Consider the following 23,845-nt stretch of genomic DNA (forward strand, 5'->3'; position numbering starts at 1 on the left):
GGATGGTGGGGGTGTGCCATCGAGATTAAACACAGGACCTCGTGCCCGCTGCCACGGCTAGATTAGAAAAATATCCGGGTGGCGTGCTCCACTCCATTTCCATCAGTTTTTCCATGTTTTTTACCTGTCGATCGTGCGTGGCGTCCGATTGAAAATATATTTGTGTTAAGTATAAACAGGGGGCACGGTCTGGCAGTCAATCGAGGTGTATTGGCAGCGAGTGTTTCTGGGGTTTCCGGAATCCTGGTTTTCGGGTTCGTCGAGTGGACTGTGAGGTGGCCTATTTCGTATTGGACTTCTAATAAATAAAGGTAATAATAATTGTTAATTTAGTTTTAAAATAAATCTTTCTCATGCTCTTCTTTAAATGATTTAAATAGAATGTTTTTGAAATAATTTGCTTCAATATATTATTTATTCATTTGCTTCTTAATATTTTAGTAATTTGTTACCCTTATTGTTGTTTTTTAGAAATCATTCAAAAACACATTTTTATGTAGTAACAAAATAAATATTTTCTTTCTAAAAATATGTTTCATTCATAAAATCCCTTACACAAAATAAAACTATAACTTAAAAAATTATAAGGAACAAAATATAAAAATAATAAAAATTTTTAACATATTTTTTATAATAAAAAATTAAGTTTGGACAAAAATATGTGAATGTGAATGTGAAATTCAGTTACAAATCAATAAAAAAATCAAAAAAAGAAAATATAAGAGGTAGAAAATTATCATTATAATACAGATTCTTAAAAATTTAAATAATAATAAATAATTGAAAGTCTATAAATCCAATAAGAATTTCAAAATAATAATTTACTCATACTTTAAATGATTTCTTAAGAGGATAATGAAATTACTTGAATATTTGAATATGTAATATTATTAATAGTATTCCAAATTAAAGTATTATTATTTAATTAAGTAAAAATAAAAATTAAAGCTAAATTGTTATTATATCAATTCTTTTAAATTTTATAAACATTTCTTAAATACTTCTTGAATTAGTTAGAATAAATATACATTTAAATCAAGTTTTTCAAACTAGTTTATTTTATAATGAGTAGATTTGACTTTATAAAGCTGAAATTAAACATTTTTTTCAATTATTTTAATGATGCTTATTTACAATTCAAATATTTGTTTGTCTGTAAAAAAAGTAACATTTTAAGCTTCTAAGCTGGAACAATAATTTGTAAATTAACAATAATTCTGACACAAGCAATAAGTGCTGTACTTGCTATTTTAATAATATTGTTATAATTGTTTTATTTTAAAGTCTACGAAAGTTATATTACATTTTTAAATAGTAATTCATAAAACTTTAACTATATTTTATATATAATATTAATTGAATACTAATTATTGTTAACTAAATTAATAAAATTAATTTAATTTAAATATTAATTAATTATAGTTATAATAAATAATAAAATGAATTTAAAATAATTATATTATATTTTAAATAAAATTATATTAATAAATTATGAAATAATAAAATAAATAACAAATATAATTATATTTATATTTTTAAATATAATTATTAATAATTTATTAATTTAATTTAAAACAAATTCACATTAAAAAAATTAAATTAAAATATAATATAAATATATAAATATAATTTATAATATAATATATATTAATAATAATAACTATTATTATTTATTTTTTATTTATTTTATTATATAATAATAATATAATTATTTTATATTTATTTTGTTACTTATTAATAATTTAATTAATTATATTTTTTAATTAATTAAAATATTGGTTAATGATATTGAATGAATTATTAATTTTAATAACTAAGAAAATAAATATACAAGAATTATATTATATATTTATTATATATTTTATATAAAATTAAATTAATAAATTATTAAATCATAAAATAAATAGAAAATAAATATTATTATTAATATATATTATAAATTATATTTATAATATTTATATTATATTTTAGTAATTTTTTTTTAATGTGAAGTTGTTTTTAAATTAAATTAATAAATTATAATTTTCATAATAAATAAAAAACATATAATAATAGTTATTTTTATTCATTATATTGTACTTTGTATTTATATTTTTAAATATAATTATTATCTTTACTAACTTACTTTTTGTCTATTTATATTTATTTTATTATTTATTTTAATTAAAAATTTAATTAATTATATTTTTTAATTAATTAAAATATTGGTTAATCAATTATTAACTCTAATAACTAAGAAAATAAATATAGAAAAATTATATTATATATTTATTATATATTTTATATAAAATTAAATTAATAAATTACTAAATCATAAAATAAATAAGAGATAAATATTATTAATATATATTATAAATTATATTTATATATTTATAATATTTATTTTATATTTTAGTTTAGTTTTTTTTAATGTGAATAAATAAAAAATATATAAAAATAGTTATTATTAATGTACATTATATTATATATTATATTTATATTTTTAAAAATAATTATTATATTTACTATCTTATTTTGTATTTATTTCATTATTTATTATACTAAATAATTTAATTAATTATATTTTTTAACTAATTAAAATATTGGTTAATCAATTATTAATTTTAATAACTAAGAAAATAAATATAAAAGGATTATATAATATATTTATTATATATTTTATTTAAATTAAATTAATAAAGTACTCATAAATCATAAAATAAATAAAAAATAAATATTAATATTAATATATATATATTGTATTATACATTATCTTTATATATTTAGGAAATAATTTTGATAATCTTTCAATACGTTTGAATTTTTTTAGGTTGAAGTTTAATCAACTATAATACCAACTCACTTAAAAGAAGATTTCTTATTAATATATTTTTTAAAATCACTATTCTTCACTTTATTCTTGTTGTGATACTGAAATTGAACGTTTCAATATTTATTTCTTAATTTTAGTTAAACCATGAAGATTAAAAATTGTTGGTTTATTAATTTTTGAGGTTGTCAACACTCAACTGTCATAATTTCATTAATAACAATGAATTAAATTTTAATGAATTAATATATTTCTAATTGTATATTTAATTTGTAGGAACCTATGACTGTAGTATCCACAGATGAAGACAGTGGCGTGGAGATGGCCCATTTCCGATCTGACACTGGTAAGTTTAACTTTCAATAAAACTGGTATAATTTAAATTTCATTAATTATAATATTAATTAAAAGAAACTAGAAAACCTGTATAAAGAATTAAGTCTAAAATATATGTATGCATATGTAAGTCGTTAATAAACATGAACAGAGATATTTTAACCGTTGTTTAAGTGCATTCACCAGAAACCAGATACATTCGAATCGAATGGCACCACGACAAACTCTAACGCTGATAAGTTATCACGAGTTGTCGCTTTGGGTGTCGGTTGCTCAGGAAGTGCAAGTTGTTTTTCAACTGTATTCGTTCAAATTAAATATTTACTTTACACAATCATTCACGAAAATTATACACAACAACTGTCCTTATCAGTAGTCACTGCTGCCATTTATCTGAATCGACTTCTGAGAATTTGGTTTTGTACCAGAGACAAATCCAATAAACATCGTAACAGAAACAGGTCGGATAATTTTTTAATTACCCCCGATATGTGCACCGTATTCGTTTCTCCTGAAACGGCGCCATTTAAATAATTATCTGTCGTTATAACACGCTAATTAGGTTGATCATTTGAATTGATAATTTTTTATTTTTTTACATATTTATTGTTAGTGTTACGAAGGGTTGTCCTCGTAGTCGCATTTACGGATTACCTGAATGTCCGAAAAGTTGGACGTCCAGGTGCACACGACGACATGGTCGGTAGGCTCGTTATCTGCGGCTACAAAAGTTTCAGCCTTTCTTATCTATTAACACCCCGAACACCGGAGCTTTTCTGGGAACTGTACATTTGATGACGGACGAACGTTTCTTGGTGTTCGAGAGGTAGACAGAAAACTGTGACAACCATCAAAACGACATTTTTTAACACTAGGTAGAAAATTGTCTTGGTGTGTTTTGGGAATGATTCTCAAGTATCAAACTACAAAATACAATATTACCACCTTCAATTTTATATACAAAAAATAAAATTTACTATAACTTAAACCATGTTTATTAAATAAAATAGATAAATTTGGCAAAAAAGCTCTATGTAAGACACAAGCTTTTAATTGATGTATGACATTAAAATAACCCTAAAGATACCTAAATTATATACATAAAAAGTTTTTAAAATCAAGTTATATTTTCTTTTGCTGTTAAAGTTGTTCAATGTTCAACTTACAGTTTCTACAATAAAAATATAAATTTAGAGAGTTTCTACAAGAAAAATAAACCTGAACTAAGTTTATTAAAAAAAATAGATGAATACGACATAAAAGCTTTATGTAAGTTAAAAGCTTTTAAAAGATGTATAAAATTGAAATAACACTAAAGATACTTAAAATATATATAAAAACAGTAAAAAGACAATTACTTCAAATTTTATATTCATAAAAAAGTATTTTAAAAAATTTTATAAACAAGTTTTACTTTCTTTTGCTGTAAAAAAAAAGAAAGAAGAAGAGATATGTTCAAAGTTCATCTTACAGTTTTTACAAGAAAAATATAAATTTAGGGAGTTTCTACAAGAAAAATAAAAATTTGGGAAAACCTGAACTAAGTTTATTAAAAAAAAAAATAGATGAATTTAGCATAAAAGCTTTATGTAAGTTAAAAGCTTTTAAAAAGTGTATAAAATTAAAATAACACAAAAGATACTTAAAATATACATAAAAACAGTAAAAAGACAAATATTTTAAATTTTATATTCATAAAAAAGTATTTTAAACAATTTTTCTAATCAAGTTTTATTTTCTGTTGTTGTAAAAAAAAGAAGGAAGAAAGATGTTCAAAATTCATCTTACAATTTCTACAAGAAAAATATAAATTTAGGGAATTTCTACAAGAAAATAAAAATTTAGGGAAACCTGAACTATGTTTAATAAAAAAAAAAATAGATAAATTTGGCATAAAAGGCATAAAAGCTTTATGTAAGTTATAAGCTTTTAAAAGATGTATACAATTAAATCAACACTAAAGATACTCAAAATATACACAAAAACAGTAAATAAAATAAAGTAAATATAAAAAAGCTTTATATAAGTCATAAGCTTTTAAAAGATTGCATATATAACTAAAATAATACAAAAGATAAAACATAAGTGTGCTTTGTAATAGATTTTGAAACATGGATTGAATAATATTATTCAATCACTGTGTCATTGTTATTTATTTCGTAATATTTAATAATTGTAGATAAACAGTACCCTAAAAAGCTTGAATTGAATACATTATGTTGACTAAAGTAATGTTAATCATAAAAATAGAAGTTTTAAACTATTTTTATCTGTAAATAATGAATGTTTTTCTCGCATCTGTGACACATGGTCCTTTACACATAATTAGCTCCCGTTTATCGAAACACATCAAACAATTTAACACAAGTTTTGTTTTCAAAATATCATTATTTGTCACGTACTAAAAATAGCGTCGTTAGTTAGTTATAAATAAGATAAACGATTCAATAATATCAAAAAAAAAATGTAGTTGTTTGATACCCATGGAAATAATTTTAGGCCCGTGAAATACATATCTGAAAAATCCAACGTAACGATGGAATGGAGTGTTTCGCGAAAAGGCGACGTGAACGGGATGCGGGCGGGCGCCATTGCGAATCCGAGGGCGTCTCTATGGAAACCGCCAATCATAATCGACGTCGCGCGGTGACGTCAGCCACGCGGACGCCTGAAATTCGGCGGAGGGTGTGCTGGAATCGATAATATTAATAAAATACTAAACTGAAAAGTGGATTATGACGGGGGGTGTGTGGGAAAAATGGCGATCCTGCTCCTCCATCCCTCAAAGCTCGGCACAAGTACCAACTTTGATGACCTCTAATAATTAACAATAATTAATAATTTTTTATTATTTGCTCAAGTTTTTATTTCGAACGATTACAAAAAAATAAAAAATACAAATTTTAGCTCATAAAGTTACTTTTCTTAGTATACAATTATAAAATATTATAATTTTAGAAAAAAATGGTGATTTATTTAACACAATGAATTTCTTTTAGTAGATAAAATTATTTTAGAATTATTTTTATATACTTTTTAGTAATTAAATTAATTTTTGCTAAACCGGAGAACATTTATTAGTTTATCTTGATACATTTATATGTTAAAATTTTACAAAATAATATAAACAATTTGTTTTAATAAATAATTTTTAATAATAATATTTCATTAAATAATATAATAGATTATTATTTTTACAAAATATAAAAATGAACATTTTCTGTTGTTTTTAATACACCCCTAATATAAATTATTACTATTATTATTATAATTTTATTATATGGTTGTATTATTATCTTCAAAATATTATTACTACTAGTGTAGATATTAGATATTAGTTATTGTTAGATATTGATATTAAATCAAAATATTATTCGTAAATAATTAGAAATCATTTAAGTTATAATCTTTCTCATGGGGGTTGTTTACCATATTAACAAATTATAATTACTTTATAATTATTAATATTTGTAAACAAGTGGTCTATGACAACTTCCAAATGGCTATACTATTGTGTCTACTAAACCATTTTTGTTAGTTTTATACTTATATCAAAATAAGTCAATTAACTTATCTTCTATACTCAGATAAGTGCAGAGTTCAATCAGTTCACTCATTTCACCTAATACTTTACTCTGAAGTATAAGTCTAATCCTATTATGGTATAACTTAGTGTAAGGATAAAACAAAGATTTGAATGACTTTTCTTGACATCTCTTCCAGTCAAATAATAATATTAGTTATTGTTGTTACTGGTTATATTATTTGTTTTACCAAACTTTATAATTTTTTTATTTTAAAATTAAACAAATTGACAAAATCTTAATTATGGGAAGAACAATAGTTTGTGTTGTTTTTGACAAAAATAGGGTTAGTTTGTTTTATTTTAATATACATAGACAGTACCCTTTCCAAACCCATTCTAACCTAACTTAACCTAACTTAACCTATTGGTATTTGTTGTATTTGTATTTTTACAAAATAAATAAGAATTTACAAAATCTTTCGTTCTTAATTATGAGGAGAACATATTTTGTTAACATTTTGACAAAAATAGTGTTAGTGTGTCACAAAACAATATTTATTTTATTATAACTTTTAGCAATTGTAACCAAACCTGTCCTAACCTAACCTAACATATCCTAATTCAAACTAACTTAACCTAACTTAATCTAATCTAACCTAACCTAACTTAACCTAACCTAATCTAATCTAACCTAACCTAACCTAACTTAACCTAACTTAACTTATTTGTATTTGTATATTCAAATATAATCATAATTTTATTATTTAGTTTTATTATTTTTTGTATTTTTAAAATTAAATTAAACAAAAGTTAAAAAAATATTATGTTCTTAAAAATGAGAAGAATATTAGTTTGTATTTTGTTAACATTTTGACAATAATAATAGGGTTAATTTGTTACAAAACAATATTTATTTTATTATAAACTTCAGAAAAATATTTATTATTATTAATTAAAAAAATGGACAAATTTCAAATATTCTAAAAGAAAAATTTAAATAAATTCACACTTATAATTATAATTATTTATTAAGAAAAAAGAGAAAATATACAAGAAAGCTTTATATAAATAATAATTTTGAAAAAGTATATATAAAATTAAATTAATATTAAAGACACTTACGTAAAATAATTATAATAATAAAAGATAATATGAAATTGTGGGTAAGTATTAAAGGCAGTCGATTCAGTCATCCCATTTACTCAATTAAGTGCAGTTAGTTCAGTCATCTCATGAAAATTAAATCAATTCACTTATTTCACTCAGTAGTCAGTCTGAAACTTTTTAGTATAAATTAATGTAAGAAGAAAATAAAATATTAAGTTTGAAGGGTTTTTTTGTCAGTTCTTACCAAGAAATTGGTGCTAAAAAGTTGATAGGTTTATTGAACAATTAGTAAAATTGTAAACAAATTAAATGTCGAAATTTGTTTTATTTTATTATGATTATATATAACAATTACATTTTAATTAAATATTATTAATTCATTATTGATACGGAAGCGTAGATTCTGGTGGTCCTCTTTTTCTGGCCATATTATCTACGGCACTGAATATTTTTTAAAACTATTAAGCTTTTTATATTATTTGCACAATTTAGAAAGAAAAGGTTCTCTTCATTAATTTTCTTTAACATAGCCATTTTAGAGATATTTCACTTTTAATGTTGTTGTTTTAATTCAAGAAAATTAAAATTAAACATTAAAACTTAAATATCTCTAAAACGGCAATGTTAATCAAAATTAATCAAGGGCAATATTTTTTTCTAAGTTGTGTAAAGAATCTGAAAAGCTTAATAGTTTTAAAAAATATTCAGTGGCGTAGAAAATAGGCCCAGAAAATTGGGATAAACTGCAGAATCTACGCCACTGTGACAATATGGAAAAAGATTATAACATTGAATTATGCGTATGCATTTTAAGATAATACGTACCAAATTTAGACACGATTGGACTGAAGGTTACGAAAATATGAGCAAAAAAATTTTTGAAAATTAAATTTAAAGGGCTGTATTTTCTTCAGGAGAAACTTTATTTAGATTTTTTTATTATTTTGTATTTTTTTAATGGAATTTGGCAAAAACACTTTAGTTACAATGAAATTTCTACTTAACTTAATAAGAAATAGAAATTCACAAATTAAATTTAAGAAAAAAATATTAAAAATATGACAAATACTTTAGGTATTTGTCTGATTAATCTAACAAAACTTGATTAAAACTGAGCCGTATCCGTGCGCATTTTTGGATCATTATTAATACGTCCTTTGGCCGATAAATTCCCAATATCAACGGCACCGATCATACGCATCGTCATTTAAAATATTTCCGCTTAATTATGGGCCGGGCTCGTACGAAACGACGCGGAGCCACGCGGGCCCCCGAAAAATTACCAAAAAAAAAAACAAAACCGTCCGCGTGCGTCGCCTTTCGCCCAATTCTTCTACGTGCGCCGCGTCGCATCCGTTCCGTCAGAAGAATTCCGCCGTGGAATTCCATCAATGGCGCATAACTCTCCCGGTCGCCGTGATCGTAGTAAAACTAGTGAAAATACTGCGTAAGAGCCGCGAGCCCGAAACGAACTCTACGGGTCCACGATAATTGAGTGGGCCACAGAGGCGAACTGCACCGAATTCCACAGGCTCTTTTCAATGTTTGTTCTATTGCCTTCGTGACCTCGTGCTTTCTCCGCGAAGAGAAAATCAAAAGTCACACTAAATTAATTTATAGAAACTGACAACAATTCCAACTACAAGAAATAAAGAAAATGTCTTAAAATAAAAATAACATAAATATAATATAAAAAATAAAATAAAATAGAAAAAAAAATAGAATAAAATAGAATAAAGTAGAGTAAAATAGAATAAAATAGAATAAAATAGAATAAAAGAGAATACAATAGAATAAAATAGAATAAAATAGAATAAAAGAGAGTAAAATAGAATAAAATAGAATAAAATAAAATAAAATAAATTGAAAATATTGAAAATAAAATTAATAATTAGGATTCCATTAATTTTATATATTATAACAATAATATAGTAAAAACTAAAAAGTTATATAAAATTTTATTAGATAATTAATTTTATATAAAATGTTTATATATACAAATTTTAGATTAATTAGAAAAAAAAAAAAATTATCTAAGAAATTATTAATACAACTAATTTTCATTTACAATAAACTATTATATAACAATTATATAATAAAATTAATAAAAATTTGAATTGTTGTTTAAAATTTAAATTTACTCAAAATTTTTACATTTTATTTTCAAATTTAAGAATTACTATTAAAAATAACATAAAAAAGTTAAGTATATGTTAAAAATAAAGTTATGTTATGTTAAATAATATAAATTTATATAAATTATTTATATAAAATGTTCTGATTTTAGATAATTTAATAATGTAAAAATTAATACAAAAGTCGAATTTATTTTATGTTAGATTAAGAATATTTTATCAAATATTCTATATTTTTATTTACAATAATCTATTATTTAATAATAATAATACAAAGAAAATAATAAAAATTTAAATTTTATGTTTTTAAAGTTTATATTAAGTCGAAATTTTCAATTTATATTTTGAAATTACTGTTATAAAACAAACAAAAGTTAAGTTTATCTTATATAAAGTTAGGTTAAATTAAATAATAAATTTTATATAAAATATTCAGATTTTAGATTTAATTAATAATTTAAATAATAATATAATATTTAAATAATAATATAAAAGTTAATTTTGTGTTAGATTAAGAATTTTTTAGAAATTATTCTGATTTTAGATTAACTAGAAAAAAAGTAATCGAAAAAATTATTAATATAACTAATTTTTATTTACAATAAATTATTATTTAACAATAATACAAAAAAAAAAAGAATTTTATGTTAATAAAGTTTATACTCAAAGTCAAAATTTTTAATTTATATTTTCAAATTCAATAATTAATGTTATAAAATAATAAAATAAAAAGTAAAGTTTATGTTATATAAAATTAGGTTAAATTAAATAATGAATTTTATATAAACTCTTCTGATTTAAAGTTAATTAGAAAAAGAAATAATTGAAAAAATTATTAATTTTTATTTACTATTATTTCACAATAATTCAAAAAAATATATAAAAAAGGAAAATTTGATTTTTATGTTGTTAAAGTTAAGGTTAAAATTTTCAAAATTAGAAGAAAATTAAATTTAATTCTAAATTTTGAAAAATAGAATTTCTCAAGATGATTTTCAAATTAAAGAATATAAATAAAATAGGAAAGTTTAGTTTATTTTATGTTAGATTAAAAGTTTTTTAGAAAATTTTCTGATTTTTATTAATCAGAAAAAAAGTAATATAAAAAATGTGAATACATATAATTAATTTTCATTTACAATATAATAAAAACTAATAAATAATTGGTTTGTAATTGTTTAAAATTTAAACTTACTCAATATTCTCATAATTAGAACAAAACATAAAAATTTAAATTCTCAAATTGATGAGTAAATTTTTAAAAATGGTAAAAGTCAAGTGCGGATCAAGTTTATATTTTGAATTTTTAATCTACTATATAAAATTATAAATTTATTTTTAATTTAAAATTAAGCATTTTGGCATTTTTTTATAAAATATCCTGAGTATAAATTAATTAAAAAAATATTTATTTGAAAACTAAAAACAAAATAAATACACAAAATTATTTTAATTTTCAATTTATAATAAAATAATTTTCAATAATAATATAATAAAAATTAACAAGAATTTTAAATTTAAAGCTATTCAAAATATTTATAATTAAAAGTAAAACTAAATAGGAACAATATGTAATTTGACATTTAATTATTATATTATACTATTATAAAAAAATAAATTAGAAAAATTTATCTTATTTTAGGATATTTTTTATAAAATTAATATTTTTGTGTTTAGTTTGAATAGTTTCATTTAGAAAATAATATAAATTTTAAGATTCTTTTTATTTTGAATACTGAAAATTAAACAATATATATGTAAATAAAATATACATAAATAAGTTTAAATATATAAAAATTTTGGATTAATTAGAGAAATAATTTAACAGAGAATATTGTTGATTATTTTTATATTATAAAAATATTATATAAAATTAGTTGTACATAAAAATTAATAGGTATAATTCAAGTAATAAATAAATACAAATCTCTAAAATTTTGAAGCAATAAATTAATATAGTAAATTGTTTTTTAATTAGTTGAAAAAGTGGATGATTTAAAGTCTTTTACAGTTTTTTATTTAAATTTTAAAAATTTTTAATTAAAAAAACTGAATTTTAAACACCAGTGTGCTAATATAATGAGAGTGCCAAATCCATGGTCTTGGACCCATTGTTGGAATTAGTGAGGGGGGACTAGGAAATGCCTGTTACGGACCTGGTTCATTCAAATAGTACACAACGAAACCTTTCATTGGCTCCGATGTTTTTTAAGGTTCCTTCTAGCCTAGGACGCTAGTCCGTATCTAGATGCCTACGAAGTGCCTCGTGCACACCGCAATGTAGTTTTCTATGCCTTGACAACATTTTGTTTTATTTTTTTGAGTTAACGTTATTAAGTTATTTGTTATTGTTGTTGTTGTTGTTGTGTGGTGCGTTTTTCCCGAATTTAATCGTTGGTTGGTTTGGTTATCCATAGTTTTGGCTGTTGGAGTTTTGGTTTTTGCTTTGTAATGGAGAAGCTGGAAAATGGTAAAGGTAAGCGTAGTTTTTTGGCACAAATTAAAACTTGTGACTTAGTGACAAACAAATAATCATCACACAGTGAAGGTTACTACTATATTTGTTTATTTATATTTTTAATGCGTAGATATTTAAAATACGCACACCGTATCTGGTTTGGCTTCTTCAACGTCCAATTTTCCAAAAGCAACAACAACAGGAAGGAGTGCTATATATACAATTACAGTTTTTTAATTATTATCAGGTTTCATGGGAACGAACTCGGCTTTTGGTGAGTTGTTTTGACACCCAATTCCTGCCTTACGCAAGTTTGATTTAATGGAAAACATGTTGTAACCAAAATTTCACCTAAACTCAGTGACTAATTGATGAACAATCTAATCGAAACATTACGCATAGATTCCAGGGAACGCGTTTGTGCCAATTGTGGCGAATGGTATCGGTTCAGCGATGGCCCAAATGAATCATTTGTTGCCGGAAGCGCAAAGAACGCATTTGGCAAGGCCGAAAGTTTCGCGGGCAGAGTGACTCAGTTTTCGGGTCTTCGGGTGAACAATGATCTTCCTGGAAAGGTCGCTCGGAGGCTTAAAGTTTTTGCCTGTGAAATTACCTTCCCCCTTTCTCGATGGGTTCATCGCCTCTTTGAATCTATTTCGGTTTTAGGTCTTAGTTAGGGAATCGGAGGGATGGTTAAATTTAGTCCCATGCATTTCATCAATCCATCATCCCGCATTAATTATGTCCTTAATAGTTAATTATTTCCTTGCGCAACTCATTAGGCCCCTAATTAATAATAGTGATTAGTAAAACACACAACCAACGATGGGCATATTATGCGGCGGGCTCTTTATTTCCGGTTATTAACAACGTTGGTGTGCGACCAACTGTTCCGCCGTGTTCGAATTAATTCTCTTCTCTAGAAGAATATTTTTCGAAACTAGATCCGGTGCACAGGTATTGTAATCTACCCCAGGTCAAACGCAACCCTTGATGCCGTAAACTAGCCCAACTGCATCCTCGAACGGGCCGTTTTTTCTATTGTGCACCGCGGGAAAATTGTGCCGGGCCTCTTTTCATTCCGATGGTTGCGTTCAGGACGTATTTAGATTGCCGATGGGTAATGTGGGATGGCGAAAGTTCAATTGAACGAACAAAGAGTGGATGAGCGTGTCGGCGAACAAAAAGAATTTAGATCACGAACGCCCGTTTCGAGATGGCCTCAAATCTTGTGGATCTGTTATTCTCTTTTGGTTCACTCTTTTAAGAATGTTCGACGAAATATTAACAATTCCTGATTTTACTTATTGTTTTTTTAAATTATTTATAATATTTAATTAAGCTTTAAGCTTAATAAATTCCTATTACTATATTTTTATATTATTTCTTTTTCAGTTTTGTTTGCATTAATTATTTTTTGTATGTAACTAATTCTCAATGTATATTTTTTATTTTATGAAAAATATATTAAATATTAATTCAAGAAATATTTTGTGAGATTTTTTACAATATTAATAATTTAAGTAAATATTCAATTACAGTTTTAAATTACATTATTATATTCTCTAGTTTTTTATACTTTTTTATTTCCAAAAGTTTATGTCAATTTGTTTTTTTAATATAAACAATAATTCAATTTGTATATTAAAATTAATATTTTTTAGTATATAATTCTTAAGATATTAAGAAATTGTTTTATTTTTAAACGTATTTAAGATATAAAAACAAAAATTAAAACAATGGGTCATTTTTTATTTAAAATTTAATAATTAAAATAAATATTATTAATTAATTACTTAATTATTCCAAATTAAAATAAACATACCTTTTTATTCTTGGCACATAAAATTACTTATTTGAATTGTTTTTCAATATAATTAATTCTAAATTCAATTTTTTATATTAAAATTATTATTTTTTACTTTATTCATTTTAAAATATTAAGAAAATGTTCTTTATTTCTATATTTTCAAATGTTTTACAGGTATTAATTCAAGAATTAAAACATTGGAACATTTTTTACTTAAAATTTAATAATTAATATTAAATATTATTAATTTTTTGATTATTCTATATTAAAATAAACATACTTTTTTATTATTGAGACATAAAATTATCAGTTTGAATTGTTTTTCAATAAAATTAATTCTAAATTTAATTTCTTTATATTACAAGTACTATTTTTTACTTTATACTTTTTAAAATATTAAAAAAATGTTTTTTTCTATATTTTCAAATGTTTCTCAGGTATTAATTCAAGAATTAAAACACTGGGACCTTTTTTACTTAAAATTTAATAATTAATATTGAATATTATTAATTTTTTAATTAATCTAAATTAAAATAAACATACTTTTTTATTATTGACACAAAAAATATCAGTTTGAGGTATTTTTCAATAAAATTAATTCTAAATTCATTTTTTATATTAATGTTACTATTTCTTACTTTATACTTTTTAAAATATAAAAAAAAATGTTTTTTTTCTATATTTTCAAATATTTTTCAGGTATTAATTCAAGAATTAAAACAGGGACATTTTTTACTTAAAATTTAATAATTAATATTAAATATTATTAATTTTTTAATTATTATAAATTAAAATAAACATACTTTTCTATTATTGACACATAAAATTATCAATTTGAATTGTTTTTCTATAAAATTAATTCTAAATTTAATTATTTTATATTAAAATTACTATTTTTTTTTTACTTTATACTTTTTAAAATATTAAGAAAATGTTTTTTTCTATATTTTCAAATGTTTTTCAGGTATTAATTCAAGAATTAAAACACTGGGACATTTTTTACTTAAAATTTAATAATTAATATTAAATATTATTAGTTTTTTGATTATTCGAAATTAAAATAAACATACTTTTTTATTATTGACACATAAAATTATCAATTTGAATTGTTTTTCTATAAAATTAATTCTAAATTTAATTATTTTATATTAAAATTACTATTTTCTTTTACTTTATACTTTTTAAAATATTAAGAAAATGTGTTTTTCTATATTTTCAAATGTTTTTCAGGTATTAATTCAAGAATTAAAACTCTGGTACATTTTTTTACTTAAAATTTAATAATTAATATTAAATAATATTAATTTTTTGATTATTCTAAATTAAAAAAAAATAATTTTTATTATTGACACATAAAATTATTAATTTGAATTGTTTTTCAATAAAATTAATTCTAAATTCAATTTTTTTTATATTAAAATTACTATTTTTTTACTTTATACTTTTTAAGATATTAAGAAAATGTTTTCTTTTTTATATTTCCAAATATTTTTCATGTATTAATTCAAGAAAAAAAAAATGGGATATTTTTTTACTTAAATTTAATAATTAAAATAAATATTATTAATTTTTTATTTATTCTAAATTAAAATAAACATACTTTTTTATTGTTGAAAAATAAAATTATCAGTTTGAATTGTTTGTTTGTTGAATTAAAATAAATATTTTTAATTTTTTAATTATTCTAAATTAATTAAATTTTTGTTTTTAGTGGTTAAAAGTGAGCTAAAATAATGTTATTATATTTATTGTTATTTATTTACTACATTATTGTAATATTTTACATAAATGTCAATATTGAATTTTTTTACTCATATCAATCATTAAAATAAAATAATATAATAATTTATATGTTAGTTAATTTAAATTTTTGTTGCGTGATACTTGATTAAGAACTCTTTAGTTATTATAAAAGAGCTTTCGTGTCCGAAACACCTTTAGCAACAGTTAAAATAGTAACGTACTTCGTAATACATATAATTGTCGATGTGATCTAGGACCGCCTCACTAAAATATTGTGCCCCGTTCACGTTACAGGATCCGATGGCGGAAGTGCATGCCAGGTCGGCACTGAGGCCAGCTTCGGGCGCCGCAGGGGCAAATGTAAATGGTTCAACGTGGCCAAGGGATGGGGTTTCATTACGCCAGATGACGGGGGACAAGACGTTTTTGTTCATCAGGTAAGCAAATTTCACCAACCACCCTTGTTACATTTTCCTACGTATTTATTAATATGCATGAGGACGATTTTAATTGTCGTAAATCATTCACAGCTTCCTTGTTCGTCCCGCTCCTGTTATTCTGTTGTATTTATTATAATTTATTATTATGTGCAGGGAATGTATCATTTTTTTTTACAGAAAATTTAATCAGACATTATAAAAATGATTTTATAAATATATACACATTTACATACATCTATATACATTTTTATGCATATATCAATTTATATACATTTCTATATATTTATTTTAAATCGTTTAAAAATATCCTTATTTATTTTAAATAATTTAATTTTATATTTTGTATTTTACTTAAATTTTTTTGTTAATATGTGAATGTGTGTGTGAGAGAGATTATTTACAATATTTAACATATTAACAATTTAATGAAAAAATTATTTAAATATACCAAATAAAACAATAAATAATCATAAATAAGTTTAAAAATTAATATTTATCTAGTTTTCTAATTTATTCTTATAATAATTAATAAATTTTGATAGAAATAAAATATTTTTGTACAAAGTTTATTTCACATAAAAGACTAAATTATATCTTTAATTTTTAACATAAACAATTAAAAAAATTATTCTATATATTCAGATATAAAATTATAAAAAAAATATATTCAAAATATTTCAATTATAATTGAATATAAAAGTTATATCTTAAAAATTAAATATTTTTATATTTGTTAATTAAAATTAATATTTTTAAGTTATAAATAATACTCATTTTATTAACATTTCAATTTTTTTGAACTTTTATAAATTTCCTTTTATTAATATTTATTAAATATCTAATTTACATAAAAAAGAATAAAATATTAAATTCAAATTAAAAAAAAAAATTAAATATTTAATATAAATTTAAAATAATAAATATTTAATTTAGATTAAAAAAATATATTGTTTTTTCATTTTTTTTTTTTTAATTTCTTTTATTTACATTAATTATTTAATTTAAAAAATAACAAAACATTTATTTAAATTAAGAAAATAATAAAATATTCAATTTAAATTGAAAAATAAAATATCTAATTTTAACTGAAAAAGTAATTCAAATAAAAAAATAAATATTTAATTTGATTTAAGAAGCTTGAACTATTTAATTTAATTAATCAAATTAATTGTAAAATATTATTTATTGTCAATAATTTTATTGATATTTTGAATTTTGGTTATTCTTTATTTATTACTTAAAATATGTAAATTTTTTCAATTATTATTGAATATTAATATTAATTATTTTTATTATTTATTAAAAATTAAATATATTATTAATATTTAATTAAAAATTTAATATTTTTAAATTATAAATGATAGAAATTTCAATTTTTTTTTTTAAATTTCATGAATCTTCTTTTATTTATGTTAATTAAATAATTGAAAAAAAGTATTTAATTCAAATAAAAAAAATAAATATTTAATGTAAATTAAAAATAAATAAATAAATATATATAATACAAAAAAATATATATATACATATAATAATACAATATATATATGATCAAATTAATTGTAAAATATTAATTATCAATAATTTTAATTTAATTATTATCAATTATCAATAATTTTATTGATATTTTGAATTTTGTATATTCTTTATTTATTATTTAAAATATTTAATTTTTTTTTCAATTATTATTGAATATTAATATTAATTATTTTTATTATTTATTAAAAATTAAATATATTATTAATATTTAACTAAAAATTTAATATTTTTAAATTATAAATGATAGAAATTTCATTTTTTTGTAAATTTTATGAATTTTCTTTTATTCATGTTAATTAAATAATTTAAAATACAACAAAATATTTAATTTAAATTAAAAAAATATTAAAATATTTAATTTTAAATAAAAAAAGGATAAAGTATTAAATTCAAAATTAAAAAAAAAATGAATGTTTAGTAAAAATTTAAATAATTTAATTATTTTATTTAAATTACAAAAAAAAAATAATATATAGTTAGTAGTAGAATTTTAGTAACTATATCAGGATGTTTTAAAAATTTATTGTTATTAATTTTTTTCATATAACATAGAAATAAGCTAATAATTTTTAATTAACACTATATAAAATAAAAATAAAGTAATATTGAGTATTTTTTACAAAAAATAAAAAATAAACAATATAAATTCAACAATTTTTTATGTGTAATATAAGTGTATGTAATTTTTAAAATACTTTCTATATAAATTAAAATTTATTATTATTAATAATGATTTTTTAATAAATAAATTAATTGTTTCAATTAATTTTCATATGTATTTTATGTGTTTATTTTTGTATAATACACTTAATTATTTAGACAATTTAAAATTAATTGCTTTAGTTAAATATGACTGATGCTCTTCCGATTTTTTATTCCACAACCCACAAGTGTAAAATATCGTTTTAACAAACCTCCACTGGCACACAAAGGGCCAATTTACCCGACATCAATCGTACCTAACCCCTGTAAAAATCGGTTTGACAAACATAAATAATGTAATACCGATCACAATATACTTGTTGCTGGCTTGAACCTGTTCCACGTTAAAAAACGGGCAAAAATACAAGCGAGGGTAAAACGAACAATGGCCGTTGTTAAGTACCTGCCTTTTTATACTGATTGCCTCAATAGACACAACTATTTTTTATATTCGGTACGGTGAGCACCTTTCGAAAAACTAGACACTGCCCTAACTAGATCCACTGTTCATAGTTTTACTTTAATTATAACTAACTTTGCATATGCTCAACTCATCTGTCACTCTAGTTTGTTACTGCCAATATTGTTCTGGAGGAATAGAAGAATTATTATTGTTTAATAAGCCTGTTTTAGAATAAATTTTAAGTAGTAGCTTTGATTAAAATTCATGAGTTGGTTTTTCAATAACTATTGTGATTTACTTACTGGACTATAGATTCTTTATAGACTGTTAATTTCCAATTCATTTAAAGCTGAGCTACTTGATTGTTTGCCTTTTATCAAACATCACAACATCATAAATTGTAAGTCCGGCGACAATCACCGATAACCCACACATATTAAACATGAAACAACCAAATTTTATCGTCAATATTCTTATGAATGAATGAAAAATGATCGTCGTATCTGATGACCACCGACCGTTTAAACCATTAACCTCTTTCCGTTTTACAGAGCGTCATCCAGATGACCGGGTTCAGATCGTTGGGCGACGAGGAGGAAGTCGAGTTCGAGTGTCAGATCTCGGACAAAGGTCTGGAAGCCACAAGGGTGACGGGACCTCAGAGCATAGACTGTCGGGGATCGCACAGGAGGCCGTCCGCAAAGAAAAGGTTCAGAAAAATCAGGTATTTCAGTCAGAAAATTCTCTACAAAATTTTATTTTGAATCGAGTAGCTTTGATGAAGGAAGGGGAATTTTTGGACTAAACTGAGTTTTTGGTGAAAACGAAATATTCTCTGAAATAAATTGAAGAAAATTAAAAAAATAAAAATTTAATTGAAAAGTAATAAAATATTTAATTTTAATTAAAAAAAAAATAACAAAATATTTAACTTAAATTAATAAAATAATAAGATATTTAATTTAGAAAGGGAAAATATTTAATTTAAATAAAAAAAATTAAATATTTAATTTTAATTTAATATATTTACTAAATTAAAAAATAATAAAATATGTATATAATTTAAATAAAAAAATTAAAATATTTAATTTAATATTAAAAAAATAATAAAAAAATATTGAATTTAAAATTTAAAAAATATTAAACTATTTAACTTAAATTAAAAAAAAATAATTAATTTATTACATTATTAATAATTTTATTTACATTAATTATATAATTTATAAATTAACAAAATATTTAATGAAAAAAATAAAAAAAAATATAAAATATTTAATTTATATTTAAACTTTATAAAAAAATATTTAATTAAATTAAAAAAAAAACTATTTATATTATTTTTAATATATAAACAATATAAATAAAAAATATATAGTTCTTTTATTTATATATTTTTTTATTTATTTATTTTTTTGAAATTTTATAAATTTACTTTTATTCTCATTAATTAATTAATTTAAAAAATATCAAATTACTTAATTTAATTAAAAAAATAATAATAATTAAATATATAAATTAAAAAAGTTAAAATATATAATTTTTTATTAAAAAGTATATAAATAATTTAATTTAAATTTAAAAAAACAATTATTACATTATTAATAATTTTATTTACATTAATTATATAATTTATAAATTAACAAAATATTTAATGAAAAAAATTAAAAAAATAATAAAACATTTAATTTATAATTAAAAAAAATGTATTTGATTTAAATTAAAATAAATTAAATATTTAATTTAAATTAAAAAAAATCTATATTATTTTTAATATATAAATAATATAAATAAAAAATAAATATAGCTTTTTTATTTATATTATTTTTTATTTATTTTTTGTTTTTTTGAAATTTTATAAATTTTTCTTTATTCTTATTAATTAATTAATTTAAAAATCTAAAAATATAAATAAAATACTTAATTTCGGATTTATAAAATGAAATATTTTATTTAAATTAAAAGAATAATAAAATATTTACTTTAAATTAAAAAAAAATGTATATAATATAAATTAAAAAGTTTAAAATATTTAATTTAATAATAAAAATGTATAAAATATTTAATTTAAATTTAAAAAATTAGAAGTTTAAACTATAAAAAAATAAAATATTTAATATATAAATTAAAAAAAAACATGTGGAATATTTAACTTGAATATTTTTCTTATATATATATATATATATATATATATATATATATAAGAAAAATAAAATAAATATAATATAAAATAAAAAAAAATACACTATTTAATATAAGTAAGAAATAATAACCATTTTTAATTTAAATTTAAATGAAAAAAATAAATAAACTATTTAGTGTTCAAATAATAATAAAATAAACAAAAAATTATTTCAGCAGTAATTAATTTTTTATTTCTTTAGATAATATTAAAATTATACTTTTTTAATGCTGTTTATTTGTAAATTTTATTTACTTTATTTGTTTAATTTTTTTATTTAATTAATCGTTATTAAATATTTATTAAAAGAGTTTAATAAAAATATGCACAAATTAAAAACTTTAGTTATAAGAGTAATTTAAAATTTGAGTTGTATAGTTGTATATTTAAAAATTTTAAAATTGAAAAGATAAATATTTTAATTAATTGAGTATTAAAAAATATATATTAATATGTAAATTGTAAGTAGTAATTTATAAATCCGACTTTTAATTTTGGATTATTTCCTGTTTTCTAGTTCTTATTTTTAATTAACATACATACTCAATAAAATTAAAACGTGTTTTCTCCGAAAGCTTAGTTTTGAAATGCCCCCATTACATTACGATTGTTTTAACCCATCCACCATTTCAGATGTTACAATTGTGGCGAATTCGCCAACCACATAGCGGCCAAATGCACGATGGGCCCCCAGCCGAAGAGATGCCACAACTGCAAGAGCGACCAGCACCTCATCGCCGACTGCCCGACCAAAATCGAACGTCCGGTGAACAACCGGAACGGCAAACAGAACGGCGACAAGCCGGAAGGGGAGACGGGGGCCGAAAGCTCGGCGTCCGCCGAGGCGACCACTGCCGCCATCACCGAGTCTCTCGGCAAGACACAACTGGAATAAGCCCCGGGGGGTGTTCTAGGGGTGGCCAGCTCGGCTACCGCCCGACAGGGTGCGTTGCGCTCTTTTTTATTTTGTAAATATTTCTCTATTTTCTTGAATTATGCCCATTACGATATTTAATTCAGGTGGCAATAGTTTTCAGTGTCTTGAACACCGAAGGTGGTTGCCACGGATTAAGGTATAAAATTTGTAAACGGTCTTTACAAATTCTATAACTGACTGATGTGCAATGATAGATCGACGAATTTACATATCGTGCTGTGAAATTGAGGCATATAAACCCCATACTGGGTACGACGTATGGGGTTTCTATGCCCAAGTATTGAATTCAAGGGGGCAACTTTACGAGTGACTTAATTAATGTTAGTTGTCAATTGATACTTAATTTTATATTCTAATTAAATGAGTTACCAAGTGTTCAAATTATTAGCGTAAACGTTTGTGACCGGCAGTGTTCATTTTATTTATGAGATTTTTATCACTGAACCGAAATTTTTATTAGGTGTAATGGTTATTTCAGTGGTAACTATAATAAAACGAATTAATTAAGGGTATCTCCTTTGACCTATTTGAAGGGATACTCTTAAAAGTTGATTTTAATTCTTGAAGGGTGTATATTTTTTGTATTACCATCGCCAGAACCATCGTTAGAAACAAACCCAATTCCAAATTTGTACCTATTTATATATTTATTGTAAAGAAATTTTATTTGAGTTGTCATTTGTTTTGAATTTTTGTTTATAATTTTATTATTTAAATTATGACAATATTAATACTTTCGGCGTTTTATTACAGTTTTATTTTTTAATTTTATTTTAAAAAAAAGGGCAGGAGTTATTTTACGTAGACCTGTATTTTTTTGTTCAAAATTGGCGACTTTATTTCATCTACAAAAAATGACATCTACGCGAAATAAGAATTACACCAGTTACTTTAGTCATGTAGTTTTATAAATTGTAAATTTTCACAAAAAGTTTCACAAATTTCAGCATTTTTTTTATTGTGGTTGATTATCTTTTTTTGGAAATTTGTATTTTAATTAGTTTAAGTGAATACTCTGTTTTACCACAGATTGACAGTACAACAACTACCTCAATTTTGTACAGATTTTTATTATTGTAATTTTTTCCCATGTAATTTAGATGTATGTTAAAAAGGTTCCTAATACTGTGCCACATAATGTAAGGGTTAATTTTCGACTTTTGTACCTGACGTACAATTCCTTATGACACATGTAGTGTTCAAAGTACAAGATGTTTATAGATAATTATCAGATTGTATTTTAGTATTTATCAGAACTTAGCTTTTTTCAACAGACTGACTATGTTTAAGCTCAGGGATCTACAACACAGTTACAAAAAAACCAAATAATTGTAATTATCATTAAATACATAAATATAGGGTAGTTTTTAGTAAAATGTGTCTATTAATTTCATTCAGTTCCTAATTCCTAATTATATTTTGGCTTAAAATTATAGTAACAGACAAAAATTTGTAAATAGCTATAAGTAGGCAACTAGTAGCGCAACCATGATACATCTACTGATTCATAGAGGGCGCATTGAGTATTCCTCGTTCTTTTAAATCTAGAAAGACAATAAATAAACTAATACAATTTTTAATTATGTGTATAAACAACTAAAAGTATTTTAATAATTTTATGGTTTTAAATAACTTTTTAGTGCTTTCTCCTTGAGTAACATTAATAATAAAAAAAACACAAAGAATATTCCTGCTCAAAACGTAAAATCCTTTTACTCAACTCT

The 23,845-nt window shown here is 21.6% G+C and overlaps 1 protein-coding gene across 3 annotated transcripts; it reads left to right on the plus strand.

Annotated features, from left to right (window-relative positions):
• Positions 1 to 73: 73 nt before the first annotated feature.
• LOC109605107 (protein lin-28 homolog) lies at positions 74 to 23,556 on the plus strand. Of its 3 annotated transcripts, none has more exons than XM_049966169.1 (5): positions 74 to 311; positions 3,086 to 3,155; positions 16,219 to 16,361; positions 19,557 to 19,714; positions 21,818 to 23,556. In XM_049966169.1, the coding sequence occupies exons 2-5, from the start codon at positions 3,092 to 3,094 to the stop codon at positions 22,077 to 22,079; spliced, it is 627 nt and encodes a 208-aa protein (XP_049822126.1). In that variant the 5' UTR covers positions 74 to 311; positions 3,086 to 3,091; the 3' UTR covers positions 22,080 to 23,556. The 3 variants fall into 3 exon arrangements, with proteins under 3 accessions (XP_049822126.1, XP_049822125.1, XP_019877234.2); XM_049966168.1 differs by having other exon boundaries at positions 19,557 to 19,729; positions 21,818 to 23,554; XM_020021675.2 differs by lacking the exons at positions 74 to 311; positions 3,086 to 3,155 and adding an exon at positions 12,183 to 12,389 and having other exon boundaries at positions 19,557 to 19,729; positions 21,818 to 23,554.
• Positions 23,557 to 23,845: the final 289 nt, after the last annotated feature.

The sequence above is a fragment of the Aethina tumida genome, chromosome 4 (assembly GCF_024364675.1).
Source record: "Aethina tumida isolate Nest 87 chromosome 4, icAetTumi1.1, whole genome shotgun sequence".
NCBI classification, from domain to species: Eukaryota; Metazoa; Arthropoda; class Insecta; order Coleoptera; family Nitidulidae; genus Aethina; species Aethina tumida.